Source organism: Ptiloglossa arizonensis, chromosome 13 (genome assembly GCF_051014685.1).
Source record: "Ptiloglossa arizonensis isolate GNS036 chromosome 13, iyPtiAriz1_principal, whole genome shotgun sequence".
NCBI lineage: Eukaryota > Metazoa > Arthropoda > Insecta > Hymenoptera > Colletidae > Ptiloglossa > Ptiloglossa arizonensis.
In genome coordinates this window covers 4485279-4500941 of record NC_135060.1, presented here as the reverse complement: position 1 = coordinate 4500941, position 15663 = coordinate 4485279, and the positions used below count along the sequence as shown (strand labels likewise).

Here is a 15663-nt window from a genome sequence, read left to right as displayed (position 1 = left end):
TAGAAAATATTTGACGCGTAATGGCCGAGCTGGGACGTCGTCGGGGACGTTGTCGAAGTAAATATATTTTTGCAATGAAGTTTTTCGCGCACCTGCGAAGTCGCAACATCTCTTTGTCGCTGCTGCAAACGTTACTTGCATTTATTGCATTCAACGGTGTCTAACTGCCTTATTACCATATCGTTAGGAGTTCTCGCGCAATTTATAGATGGGACAAAGTGAAAGTACCGTAATTAAAGGAATTTATGTCAACGGGGGTTCGACGTATTCACGGCATTTAGACCGTCGCAGAATGTATCGCGTTCGATAACGGAGGAGTATTTATATCGAATAGCCTCGGTCTTGGTTCTTTCTTACGAACGCGGTTAAATAGTCGGCCATGTTAAACGGGCAAGACAATTCCGTGACTTTCACTGTGTGCTCACGATTAATAGGTGACCGTTAATGTCATAATAGTTAAATACCAGTACTTTATAACGCGTGTAAAACGCGCCTACGTGGATCGTGTCTACGGACACTGTGCTCCCTTCGAAAGTGGTTATCCAATGGTTCGAAGATTTTCATCGACGAATGCCTTTTATTTATTCTATTGGATGTACGAATTCGTTCTCGGCCCGTAAATTGAATCAATAGCGATACTTATTTAAACTGAACATTCTTACGGTCACGTTGGGTAGAATCCGAGTCTGCAACCGACATAACCTTAAAAAGACGGTGGTAGATACGATGTTCTTCGAAAAACAGGACGTTGAACACATTTCGTGTTCCAAATTTAAAAGAATGCCGCTTAGATTACGATTCGTTGGAAATTCTTCCTGGTGTAACCTGTTCGCAAAATATAGTCCCTTTAGATCATCATTCGTTACGATCGAAATGCTAGAAGAGGTTGAGCCTTCGCGATATCAGCGTGGGTCCAAAGTGACCCGTAACTTGAACTCGCTCGCACAAATATTTCAAACGAGGATTCTTTCGTTTCATCGTACTCTTATTAATTTCTAAGGAAATCTGTACTAACGGTATAATCGCGCGATACAAAAGTCTCTTTGGGTCCCAGAAGACCCACGCGTGATACAAGGTTCAATAAAAGTATCGTCGATTCCACTGTCTCGCAACCACCATCCGATTTTCGAGAGAAAATACACGAGTCGCTTGAGAAACGGTAAGAATAACGCTGCTCAAGATTATTTTGAAAAACAAAATACAACCGAATTATTGACAAACAGATATGAAATTCGTGGTAAAAAAATGCCGAGAAATAATTCGTACACCCCATTTAGAGTGATATCTCGTGAACGAAAACAATTCGTGTACGTTCATGGATCGTGAATGCGTTAACGATCTCGTTGCACGACTGTCAAATTGTCAACGATTATAAATACATTTTAGGTGTTCGAATCGACGCTCGAATATAATATTGTTAACGAGAGAATATAGTACAAGGATTTCATCGTCATCTCGCTTTATTAGCTTCACGGGCGTGTCGACACGGTCGTCTGTGATCCGACAGGAAAGGCGGGGACGAGCAGGATATTAATAAAAAACTAATAACGCACCGTGAACGAATCCGTTGACAATATGGTCCAGTTGTGCCGCGCGATAGACACGAGTTACTCGAACGAGTTAACCCATTTGCATGATTAGCATATATATACATCATTTCCCGACCATTATCACCAGAGCGTATATATACGCGCATCCACATTACGGCCCGAGTATAAAATAGTTATAAATAGTTGAATCGCGTTTAAAAAATGTTCCATTTCATAATTGGGTAATTTGCTTGATCCGTTGATAAAATTTACCACAATCTTACGTTTAGTTGCGATCGAATTGGTAAAGTTTTCATATTTTTATTTACATTCGTTGAAATTGGGTCTGTTACGTAAATATGGAGTATGTTATTATCAACAAAGAGGAGAGAAAAATGTACGTATAGACATGCACATACGAACTTCTTTCTTTATTCATTGGTTGAAAATTTGAAATATTTATACTCGGATCGAATAAACAGAAATTTTGGCGATAAAGGCATATTTTGCATCCTTTCGTACGATGCAAGCGGGTTAACCACGATCGATCGCGAATCGAGATGAACGTCGTACTACGTGTTAAAATATTTCCGTAACTCTTCGGTGATCGGCAAACGTAGTAGTACGTGTTACACGATTGGTGATATTTCAATGAAGAATCGTACGACGCGTAACTCTTCGATGATCGAGAGAAACGTAGCAGTACGTGATTCGAACGCTCAACTCATCGCCAATTAATAAGAACGTATTACTACGGGATGTTCGACAGTCAATAAGAAACAGCACGATAAAATATTCGTTGTCAAGATACGCGAATATTACCTAGACAAAATAACGTATTGCTACGTTATTTATGGTTCACCTCGAACGAAACAAAAATTCCATGACAATTGTTCCAACCGTAAGATCACATTTCGTATCATTCGTTGCAAACTCGGATCAAATTATTCGTAATCGCGTATTACGATATTTTATCCACCAACAATGCGATCGTCGACGTTGCTGGTGTACAAGAACGTAATTCGCGATCTGTATTTCTTAAATAAAAATCACCGAGGGTCTGAGAAATAATTAATTTTAAATAGACATCGTAGTACTATTTTCAATCGATACTGTACGCCGATAATATATTATTTTAGCGTTGTCCGACAGCAACTATCGGTGATTCACGAATCACGTAGTACTACGTTAACGTTCGACGAGTTTCTTTTCGATTCGAGAGACGCGATCGTTGTTTATCGACGAGAACGTTGTCAGCGAGAACTGTACCGTCGTTGTAGGTCGACGTGAACGTAGCGCTACGTGTCTTCTTGAAATCGATCGGTTCGCAGGGTGGTTCCTGTCAAAGGACACCAAGGATCGGCGAACGGGGTGTACCATTGTTACGACGTCGTCCAACAATGTTTCGATCGATCGTTCGACGAGGAACAAGACGCTCGTTCGATCCTCGTACGAGGGATGTAATTAGTAACCACAGAATGGGAGCGAGGGAAGAACAGAGAGAGAGAGAGTGAGAGAGAATGAGGGTAAGAGAGTAAAGAAAGAGAGAATGAGGACGAGAGAGTGAAGAAAGAGAGAATGAAGGTGAGAGAGTGAGAGAGAGAGAGAGAGAGAGAGAACAGGTGCCGATTCGCGGCGACATTATCGCCGCGGCGCGTTTTAATAGTAATGTAAATTCGATCGTAGTTCCGTGCCAAAGATGGGAGACTGGAATGTACATAGCGCTGAAAGAACGTGTTAACCAAAGAGTGGTTTCGTGCTCACCGATTAGAAGCGGATGCGACGATAATCTGCGTTAAGGGGCGTGAGGCGATAAATTCAGGTTTCTATCGGCTCGGGCAGACCCCGAGGACTCACCTCGGGCCGATTTTGCAATGCATTTCGCGAGGCTCGCGCCTCGTACGAGCGGAACGGAGATAGCAAGCGTGAGAGAGACCGAGACTCGGAACAGAAGAGAATACAAAAGAGTAGAGAAGACGAGAGAGAGAGAGAGAGAGAGAGGGAGGGATTGAGAGACGGATAGAAAAAGGGAAAGATTACGAAGAGAAGGAAACGAGCGATGCCCGTCGTTATCATTATATCATATACATATACATACGTACATATACATATACACATACATATATATATATATATTTTTTTTAATCGTAAGTTACACGCGAATTATTTAATAACGCCTAACGAAATCTAGTCTTATTTATACTCTTTGTTAAATCAAAAGCCGTGTTTTTTTTCTTTTTTATTATCATTATTATTATCATTATCATTATTATTATTATTATTATTATTATATATAGCGATTTATTTATGTACGCGTACGGTTGTCGTACAGATTGCGAGGAAACGGAGCGAATGGGTATTTGTACGTGCGAATTCGTGGATGGAACGGTGCTTTTTGCGTGTGTATCGTGACATCGACGGAGCGATCATTCTCGGACGCTGCGCCACGACAATGAACGTCCTGGACGGATGTCGGAAGCTCGAATGAAACGATCGTACCTGAGGTTCGTGGTTCGTTGTCCATTCGACGGGACGTGTGTATGTATATTCGCCGATTTCTCGTTTCCAACATCTCGTTTCACGTGTTTTTCGTTATCACAGATGGAGCTCCGTTGTGCGGAAATAATAGCGCTCGAACGATCATCGTGTTGGAGCGACGCGAGAGAGAAAAAGAGAGAGAGAGAGAGAGAGAGAGAGAGAGAGAGAGAGAGAGAGAGAGAAAGAGTGCAACAGGAACCGTCCTATATCTGTATCGTTATTATCCTGTGCAGCCACACGTAGAACCATTTTGTACGTATTGCCGATTGTAAATTGATCAATTCTTATAGTCTGTAATAATAAAGCGTAATTGTTACTGATATTTCGATCATTGTGCCCATTGATTGCCACGCGATAAAAGTACCGACGGCGCCTCGGAAGAATGCAGACGTCACCGTTCAATAACAAAGTCGATACTATCGATGCAACGGATGGTTCGATATATGTTGTCGTTCGATGAAACTTATCGAGCAACCTGGTACAATTCCGTGAATTGTTTTCGTTTGTTGCTTGCACGAAGATCATCCCACTGATGACTTTCCGCTCAAATGGAAATAATTAACGTAGAGATTGATCTACCGCGAAGCTAACGAAGCTTTGAACATTCGAGTAGAAGCGACCGGAAACCTTTCGTTCGTCGATTCGTTAATTCAATTAGGTACGTATAAGAAACAAGTTACGGCACGTACAAATAGTTTCTTAATTTTTTTTTCAAATTTTATTTAAATTTAACGAACAAGTGTACGAACAATCACACTATTCGTACAAGTATAGTCAACAGAAACCTTCTCATTTATCCGTATATAAAATATCATACTTCTTCGTACTATCTTTAATTCTGAATCTCGCAGGATAACGTACAAAAATGTTCAATGATATTATTCAATAATTTTGATAAATAAAAATTGTAATGAATAAAATTTGAAATCGGTGGTTCGAAAGTTCCTCCCCGAATAGTTTCCAAAATTATTCAACGTTTAGCCGATAGCTTTCCCCTTTCGAGTCTCGATTCTGAGACACCCTGTACATCGAAGAGGACGATGTCGAACTTATGGTCTACAATGTCTAAGCTCGGCGCGGTGAAAAACATTCCCCGAAGGAAACTTAATTAAACGTCCCCTGAACGTTTCATTGATGCACCGGCGGGTCCGTGGATCCGTGTGCATCGCGTCCGCGACGATGCAGCTCGATCGGGCAGGTACACGCGTGCACACACCGTGACACGTGCACGCACCTACGTGGCAGAAGGATGCGTGTGCACTCTATCCACACTCCACACTCCACACGGTCGATCGGTCTCTGCTCGGGTGCGTACAGCCAGCCATTCATGCATACGCCCATTCATACGTCTCCCCGGCTCACCTTGAAGACTTTTTATCGTTGCTCGATGTGGACGCGCCTGTGAAGCGGCGCTCTTGGAAGCCACAGCGACAAAAGCATCTTGGTACAACGCTCCTCCAAAGTGGAAACTTTCCACGCCGTGTCCCGCGAATTTCGCTCGGAACGAACAACGAGCGAGGTTGGACCGCGAATTTTGCGCTAAATTTTATTACACGGCTCGTACAGAAGAATATACTGTCTGTAAGTGTTCCACCGGTTACATTGTACTTGTTGGAAATGATTGTACTTGTTGCTCGATATGTTTCGTCGTTCGATGAGGAACGGAGATATCAGGTTCGTTGTTGTATCTTTTGAATGATGGTGCTAACGTTTGACGATCGTGTGTAAAGTTTCACGATTATATTTTACTTGTACGAATTACTTTTCCTTACCGTTCTGTAACAATTCATCAACCGAATGTCTAACCAAATGGAATTATTCGATAAAATTATCTTCTGTAACAGTTATAGTTGCTATATGTATTAATATATACAACGACATCGAAAAAAACGTGTCGATGTCCCCGAGGGATCCTCCGTACAATAAGGATTAAAGAGTATTCGATATATGTGAAAAGTATCAGAAATCGATAGAAATAGAAACGGCAGAGCTATGATAGCTAATGGATAAGATTTTACTAATTAAATAAGAGCGTATGTTCCAAATGTATTATAAATTCGATCAGTATAACGCTCTTTGCAAACAAAATTTCTATTCGCGTACCACCGATACGTTTCTTTTACCGAAGTGTAAATCGTAATTCCTTTTCGTAAATCATTTACACCTCGACCGTTCGTTCATTCTTCAACGCCGGTATCATTTGCAACGATGTCACGAAATTCGTTCGTTTCCATTTCCCTGAATTTCGTTATACGTGTCGCGTCTAGGTTCCCCGTTACGAAGTAACTCACAATTAGCGTTACGGAGCGAGCGTTTCACCGATTCTCCACGGAGTACACGCTCTTCGAGAACCACGAGAGATATTCTTTTTTCAACATCCCGTACACGCTCGAAACCGCTTGCATTATTCCACGGACAGGACGGTGGTGAATTTGACGCAGAACCGCGCGAATTTTTCCAACCGAGCACGTGTCGTTGTCGTCGTCGTCGTCGTCGTCGTCGTCGTCGTCGTTCAGCGTGGCGCGCACAATGACTGCAGGTTTCCTAATACGGTCTCTCGCCGCGGAGCTCGATGAAAAAAAGAGGAATTTTGGCCAGCACCGGGGGCCTGGGAAGGAACATCTCGCGTTAGACGCTGCCAGCAGAAAAGTTTCATAATCGAGCACCGACATCTTCGACGCGGGATGCCTCGTTACCCTCTTGTACCACGCCGCGTTTAATTTCGGAGACTTTCGAGCCGGTTCAACGAAACTGCATCTGCATTTTATAGGCCGTTCTAATTATAATGCTACATTATTTTTACAACGTGTGCATTTAGACGCGAGAGGGAGACCCTTCGAAACACGAAGCATCGAAACCACGAGCAACCGTCGCCCTACTTTTCGCTACACGAAAATGTTCTCGATGACTATTTCTCGTATCGTACGATCTTTTTAAAAATGCACTCAATACGTTCCGTGTTCTACTTTTTCCCTTTCAGCGTCGAAAGTTTCGTGTTCACTGGAGTTGACGATTGCATCATTCGAGGGAAAATCAATTTGATCGGTGCGTAAGATGAACCGGTGTTATTTTAAAGGTTTGCTCGATTCTGATATTGTATCAGTTTTACGGTATATGTATTTAAACGAGAGAGACCCTTAGAAACAAATGTCGAAACCGCAGAAACGTTTTCGGTACGAAATATTTTCAATACCTGTTCGATGTATTGTACGATCTTCTTAAAAATGCACTCGATACGTTCCGTGTTCTACTTTTTCCCTTTCAGCGTCGAAAGTTTCGTGTTCACTGGAGTTGACGATTGCATCATTCGAGGGAAAATCAATTTGATCGGTGCGTAAGATGAACCGGTGTTATTTTAAAGGTTTGCTCGATTCTGATATTGTATCAGTTTTACAGTATATGTATTTAAACGAGAGAGACCCTTAGAAACAAATGTCGAAACCGCAGAAACGTTTTCGGTACGAAATATTTTCAATACCTGTTCGATGTATTGTACGATCTTCTTAAAAATGCACTCGATACGTTCCGTGTTCTACTTTTTCCCTTTCAGCGTCGAAAGTTTCGTGTTCACTGGAGTTGACGATTGCATCATTCGAGGGAAAATCAATTTGATCGGTGCGTAAGATGAACCGGTGTTATTTTAAAGGTTTGCTCGATTCTGATATTGTATCAGTTTTACGGTATGTGTATTTAGACGAGAGAGACCCTTAGAAACAAATGTCGAAACCGCAGAAACGTTTTCGGTACGAAATATTTTCAATACCTGTTCGATGTATTGTACGATCTTCTTAAAAATGCACTCGATACGTTCCGTGTTCTACTTTTTCCCTTTCAGCGTCGAAAGTTTCGTGTTCACTGGAGTTGACGATTGCATCATTCGAGGGAAAATCAATTTGATCGGTGCGTAAGATGAACCGGTGTTATTTTAAAGGTTTGCTCGATTCTGATATTGTATCAGTTTTACGGTATGTGTATTTAGACGAGAGAGACCCTTAGAAACAAATGTCGAAACCGCAGAAACGTTTTCGGTACGAAATATTTTCAATACCTGTTCGATGTATTGTACGATCTTCTTAAAAATGCACTCGATACGTTCCGTGTTCTACTTTTTCTCTTCCCGCGTCGAAAATTTTGACTTCTTACGAGTCAACGGTTGTACCATTTGATGGAAATTCAATTCGATTCGTATACTGGACTTTGCATGGGCTGGTGCATCTAGAGGTTGCACCAATTGTAATGCTAAATTGTTTTTACAACGCGTACTTTTAGACACGAAAGAAGGACGGTGATTTTATCGTAACTAACTGGTCTCGCCTCTGTCTCGTTGAAAGTTCACTTATCTCGAACATTTGTCTACGATTTATAGATTCTGTCGCTGTAAGTGTCGAGCATTTTCACAGGATTCGTCGGTTTGTAATTGTGCGAATTTTCGGTAACTATTGTACACAATTCTATTTAATAAAACGATTGCAGTTTTACGATGCTGACTGTCTCGTTCGACGGTCAGCTGCTCGTCGGATTTTCAAAAATGAAAGTTAGCTCGGCTACGAGAAGCGTTAATAATTTTGTCGCACCGTGCTCGTAACGACGTTACAGTGACCATTGCGTTCGACGCGGAACTTCGAACCAAAGTGTAAAAGTGTACAACGATTTAACGCGGGACTTCGAAGCAACGTGTACAACGATTCAACGCGGAACTTCGAACGAACGTGTACAATGATTTTACGGGGAACTTCGAACCAACGCGTCCAATAATAATAATAATAATAATAATAATAATAATTTTAAAGGGGGCGTTAGAGCCGACGTCCTCCAACGACGAAGAATTCGCATCCGTTTCGTAAATCCGATTCGCGTCGCCGTCCTTGCTTTCTTGCCTCCTCTTCGTGGCCGTGGTGAAAAATAAATTCCAACTACGGTATTCTCGGGTCGCGCCTCGCTGTAATAAAGAATTCGCGGTACTCCGTCGTGGAAGTTTCCGTCTGCGCGTTATCCAAGCGGAGATATCCTGGCGGGACACGGAACGCGCGAGACAAATTGAAGTTTTTCGCGAACGAACCTGTCCGTAGAACGCGAACCTGTCCTTCCTTCCTTCCTTCGCGGCGCGGGGGGAACGCGCTCTATCCGATCTCCCTCGCCTCGGTTCGCGCTTCACGCTCGACGCGATTCCACGCCCGCTATCTTCCTCGCGTCTCGCCAGCGCCGGGCGCACCTTAAATCGCCGATTTACTGGACGCGCGAACTCCTTATCTTTTTCCCGTATAAGGGACTCGCTCGACCCGAACGCGCGCGGACAAAGGGACACACGCTCCGCGCCACTCCTCGCTTACGACCCCGGAATTTCGGAGGAAAGGAGGATGCTAAAAATTCACTAACTTTCAAATCGCTTAGATATTCAACGAATAAATTTTTACTGGAGTTTTATCAAGAGTGTCCTTATCGATTTATATCTTAGGATTTTGGAGGAAAGGAGAATGGTAAAAATTGACTAACTTTCAAATCGCTTAGATATTAAACGAACAAATTTTTACTGGAGTATTATCAAGAGTGTCCTTATCGATTTACATCTTAGGATTTTGGAGGAAGGAGAATGGTAAAAATTGACCGATTTTAAAATCGCTTGGATGTTAAGTGAACAAATTTTTATTGGAGTTTTATCAAGAGTGTCCTTATCAATTTCCATCCTGGAATTTCGAAAGGAAGAAGTATGTTAAAGATTGACTAATTTTCAAATACAAATATGCATGATTAATGCTAGTATTTTTTTTTTATCGGAGTAAGTTTACACTCGTAACACGAGCACTCTGTCAGTAGAGTAAGTTTACACTTGTAACGCGTGTATTCTTCTATCGGGGTAAGTTTATACTTTCAACGTGAGCAATTTTCGATTAGATCGCTCGTAAGCACTCGTAACGAGAATATTTTCTCATCGGAGTGAGTTTACAAACTTACAAGCGTACTCGTAACGCGAGTACTTTCTTCCCCTTTTTTTCACAACTCGCGACAAAACGATCGTAATTATGTATGTATATTCGATGACGATTGAACGGTCGCCACGAGGCGTGGGCGATACTACGGTTTTAAAGAACTCCCTCTACGCATTAATTAAATCGAACCACGGCTCGTTACCAATGCGCGGACGACTCCGTACAAGGTGGCCGGTCTTAATTTGGCATTTGGCGAAATAGTAACGCCGGTGCCGCTTAACGCGTTCATTGTCCTGTCTTCGGGGGTTCAACAAACGTTGCTGCCCGATAATTAATTAACCGTACCCTTCATCGAACGCTTCCATTTACGCGCACCCGCGACCCGTACCGAATCCATCGCGGGAAAACATGGAATTATCTGCCGGTTAATCGCGAAATGTGTTCTCCCTTTTAAGCGTTTCGTTCGAGACCGGCCGGCTTATTAAAGCGTGGCCGAGCTTCCGCTGCGGGCGACTCGAGATCTTCGATTTTTATCGATTCGTTCCACGGATCCCTGGTTAACGAACTTTTTCCTACGAAAATCATTTTTCGAGCGAACCGCCGTCTCGTCCACGACCGTGATCTAACGACGCATCGTCGAGGGACGAAATCTCGAGTAACCTCGAGATCTTCGATTTTTAACGACTCGTTACACGGATCGCTGTTTAACAAACTTTTTCCCATGGAAATCATTTTTCACGTGAATTTGTATTCTTACGATACTCGATCTTGCGGCGTATTGTCGAGGAACGAGATCTCAAGTGACCTCGAAATCTTCGAATCGTGCAAAGGTGGCTCGTAGTTGTCGAGGTACGGTGCTCCAGTGAGTCAGAAGTGACTCCGGCACAGTACTGTTAGCTACGGTACTCGAAGGGTTGAACACTCTCCGTTTCACGTATAATTTACTGCACCGATCGCATTGGAACTTCCAGATTTCCTCCGAGAAATGACGAGGATGACTTTGCGACGACAGAAATTTCCCTATTAGTTAGTTAACTCAAAATTGTTAAAAATATCCACGTTCGATATCGTTTTTATTGTAAGAACCTCGTGACCTAGATCGTCGCAATTTCGTAACGATAAAATACGAGATAAAAACATTTACTTTCTTCTCGTTCGTCTGAAACACCATCGAGCATCTGTTAGAGGCAACACAAGTGACTCCTCCGAGGCAACGACTCCGCGATCAGTTGCACACAACCTTTCAACTCAACGGGAACGAAATATGACACGACGAACGAGATCGCCGTGGTTGCGCGTCGTCTCGAAATCGACTCGTGGCGTCTCGAAACCGTTCCCTGCCCCCTAACCGTGGCACGGTAGAGCCCCCCGATAATTCCTCTCGATTAAGATGCACCGTGTCACCGCGTGCACGCGCAATTCACGTAATTCCAGCAATTAACCCCTTAAAGCCGCATTCCCGCCGGTTCGTCGGCATTCGCGGGGCGTTCGTTCATCGCGGGTTTCGCGCAGGAACGGGTTCATGAATGAACCCGACCGTCGTTCGACAAAAAGCTCGCTTCCACCTTGTCCTTTTTTTTTCTCTCTCTCTCCTTCTCCTCCCGCCCCCTGCTCTTCCTCCAACCGGAGTCCTCTTGGTCTTTTTGTCCCCGCGGCGGGCCGAAGGGACTGCAGCACGTAGAAACTGGTATATCGGCACAATGCCGACGGAATACGCTATCGGATTCCCTCTATCTGGCCGCTATTTCAGCCTCCGTTCGTCGCCGTACAAGAAACAGACGCCACCGGAAATCATCATTCTCCCCGGGTAGGTTTAATCGAAGGGAAACCGGAATACGGGCGCGAGCTGACTGACAACAGGAGCAACCTGTCCCCGCGCCAGGATTCCGTGCTCATATTTTTCTCATCCACGGTGTCGTTCCTTTTTCTACGGACATCCTCTCTCTGGCCCGATTAATTAGACGGCTCCGGGTAACCGTTGCGCTACCAGGGAATCATTGTTGCGAAGGAAGGTTGTCGCTCGATACCGCGTCGTGCCGTGCAGCGCCGCGCCGCGCCGATGCGTCCAGTTGTTATTTTTATCGCGGCGGTTATTCGCTCCGGAGGAGGACTATGATCTTTACGATACGGTAGTATACAAGGGAAGTTCAGTCGGGGTTTGTGTGGAAGTTTGGGTTCGTTTGGAGCATCGATGTTTCGATGATGAGGAGAGAATTGGGTCGAAATTTGTGTGCAGAAGTTTGAGTTCGTTTGGAGCATCGATGTTTCGATGATGAGATGAGAATTGGGTCGAAATTTGTGTGCAGAAGTTTGAGTTCGTTTGGAGCATCGATGTTTCGATGATGAGGTGAGAATTGGGTAAAAATTTTTGTGGAGAAGATTGAGTTTGTTTGGAGCATCGATGTTTCGATGATGAGGAGAGAATTGGGTCGAAATTTGTGTGTAGAAGTTTGAGTTTGTATGGAGCATTGATTTTTGAGGATACGGAGAGAATTGGGTCGAAATTTGTGCGCAGAAGTTTGAGTTTGTTTGGAGCATCGATGTTTTGGAGACGAGGAGAGAATTGGTACGAGATTTGAGCCAAGAGGAGCAGTTTCAGCATCGAGTTTTTGAGAATGCAGTCGAAGAAAAATTGAGTCAACGTTTACATCGAAGAAACGTGTACACTATTTGCTCCTAAGAGCAAAACTTATAACGTACAGTCCTGTATCAGTTAGTCTACTCTTCGATAAGAGTATTCTGCTAAATCATGTCGTGGAAGCGCCTATTAGGTACCGATCTTATAATTCTGCTCCGATAAAGTTAACCTTGTTCTACTTTCTTCGACAATAGCGACTAAACACGAGCAAACATAATATTTCAGCCACGATCGTGTAAATTCCTCGAATCGAAAATCTTTTGCGATCATCGACAAGGACGTCCGTTAAGATCTCAAAAATCCACTATTAAATAATTATTCATTTAATCTCGCGTAGAAGAAATCCACGTCCAAATAAATACCTTTGCTAATCGAAAATTAAAAAAAAAAGATCGATCGAATCGTTTCGCAGCTCGATCGAAGCAAACGTCATCGATTATGGAAATTGTTTCATAGTTGTATATCGCGGCGTGCAAAGTGCTTCAAGCGAACCGAATGGCGAACGTACGGTCGAACCACCTACCTAAAACCGTTTTCTTCCGTTCGATTCGATATCCAACGCGAAACGATCGAGTTGTACCGTAATATCCGCGTCGCCTAAGTTTTACCACGACACGCGGGGATATCGTGGTCAGCGCGTACACCAGCTGGTCCAACTTCTTGTCCAGCGCCGACAGCTGCAACGAAAACGAAAAATCGGAATCGGAATCGACGGGAGCAAGAACCCCCCGACATCTAGAGGGGGATGGTGTCCTGGAGGGGATGCGCAGGATTGGTGGGCCCTAGTGGTGGGGGTGAGGAAGGACCGCGGGAGGGGAGGACGCAACCGCGGGCGCGACGACGCGACAGGATGATGGAACCGGATACAACGAAGCGCTGGACGCGCAAGGCCCAGCCTTTCGGGGCCTGATGTTTTTCTCGAGATGATGTATGCCTCTGCCTTTAATTTCGGTTCGTCGCTGCGGCCGAATCCTCTTATACGTGGATGCAATTAACACCTCACGTGAATCACTTTTACGAGATAAATGCCCCTATTCTTGAGATATATATTTTTTTCTTCCAACGATTATCGCTTCAAAGGATAATAAAACTATTATTTTTGTGTCCAATTAACACTTTCGTTGAATCGATTTTGCGAGGTAAAAATAAATGCTCCGAATTACGAGAAATATTTTTCGAACGACCGCCCCTTCGAAGGATAATAGAACTATTATTTCTGTATGCAATTGACACTTCGGTTGAATCGATTTCACGAAGCAACGACTAAAATTATAAATGAATATTTCTAATAGAATTTCTCGATTAAATATCATCGATAAATAAACTAGTCCGAATCTTCGTGCAGAACTTAACTAAGGCACGAATATAGCGTTGCGAACCACTGTTCTCGTTTCATTTCTAACTGTACAAGGTGTCTCGATATCTAAGACTCACTTTTCAGATGGATTTAACACTTAAAAGTGTTGAAACGTGTTGCAAAATTATTGCAAAGATACACGCGACGTTGGATGACCTATTTGACCTTGAATTAAAGTTACAACGAGGTTTGCCTTGCATAGATACTTTCGACGAACCAAGCTAGTCGTCGATTATTCTACGAACATAAATTTTTCGAAACAATCGGCATCAACGAGCGAAGATGGTTCACGATTCGGTTTATAGAAAATTATGATTGTACATAATTGTGACAATAACGGTTAAATCGACTGAAGAAATTCGAGAAACGTTTACGAGTAATTGTTTCAAAAAACAGACCTCGTACGAAAAGGTTTCATTTAGTATCGGTAAATTTATTTTTAAATATACAATCGCACCCTACTTATACCGCTCGTTATGGAACACCCTGTACATTACGTAAGTGTATCGATGATGTACGGTGCGTTCGAAAGCATATTTAAACAAATTCGATGGAACATTAGAATCGATAAATAACTTCTCTCACGGTTGATGCATTCTACTTTATCTTCAGATGGATACGATCGCTCGCGATCCTTATTTCGCGAGCAAGAGTCGAGTGGAACGAGACACCTTGTGACAGAACATCGAGTTCTTCGTTCATGGCGGCAGATGTCGGACGAATCTCGACGTTCTTCAAACCGATGATACAATTCCAAGTCCAATGCGATAAAGTATCAACTAAAACACAAATACTTACGTTTACGTAGACGATAAGAATTTTAAACGCATCGAGCATAAAATATTGTAATTCTATTTTTATACGATAAATCGTTGTAGCTGGTGCGTCTCAAATGGCTTTCGACGAAATGAAAAAAAAAATAAGAATTATTTCTCTCGAATCGATGTATCATTGTAACAATAAAGCAAAACACTCATTGTAATGTTACTCGTGGTAATATTAAATCTTTGGAAGATTAGGACAATGTTTGCGATAATTTCGTAAACTAAAGTTCATAATGTTTCGCAGTTTTGTCAAGTGTTTTTAAACATTTTTAGATGTGCAAAACGATTACGTACGTTATGTACAAATTCTAAAATCCACTTTAACTTTGTAGCTGCATTCTACACGCGAAATGTTGTATCCATTTATACCGAATTTACTATAAAAATTATTATAATAAATTTTCACGTTTATCGGTTGGATTTTTAAATCGTGAAAAAAAACGTGTCAGATTCGAATTATTTCGACAAAAATCGTGCGTGTACAGTTGGCGATAATTAACAAGCAATAAGAGACGAAAACGTACAACGAAATGAAAATTTAAATTACCTTCTTGACGAATAATTATTTGTCGCTCTATCTGTTGCTCTATGCTTCTTGCTCTCGATGTATTCCATAGACTCGCCTCTTCGTTCACACTGATTTCTCGAAACGTGAAAATACACACTTTCTCGTTATTCGGTAAATATAATACACCACGAGCTGGTTAATAATACGTAACAACATACGCACTTTACGAACTGCACCAGCGCGTAAAACACAAAATGAAAGATAGTGGAACAAAAGTTCCAAATGCATGTGTATATATATATCTATTTGAAACCTTGTTCTTGGCTGAACGACATTGCAAAA

The 15663-nt window shown here is 42.5% G+C and overlaps 1 protein-coding gene across 1 annotated transcript in view; it reads left to right on the top strand.

The window, feature by feature from the left end:
- LOC143154153 (uncharacterized) overlaps window positions 1–4383 on the top strand; it is a 74756-nt gene extending 70373 nt beyond the window's left edge. The window contains exon 5 of the mRNA XM_076326031.1: window positions 3862–4383. Coding sequence (XP_076182146.1) covers window positions 3862–3985 — 124 coding nt within the window. The 3' untranslated portion in view covers window positions 3986–4383. The remainder of the gene's footprint in view (window positions 1–3861) is intronic.
- Window positions 4384–15663: the final 11280 nt, after the last annotated feature.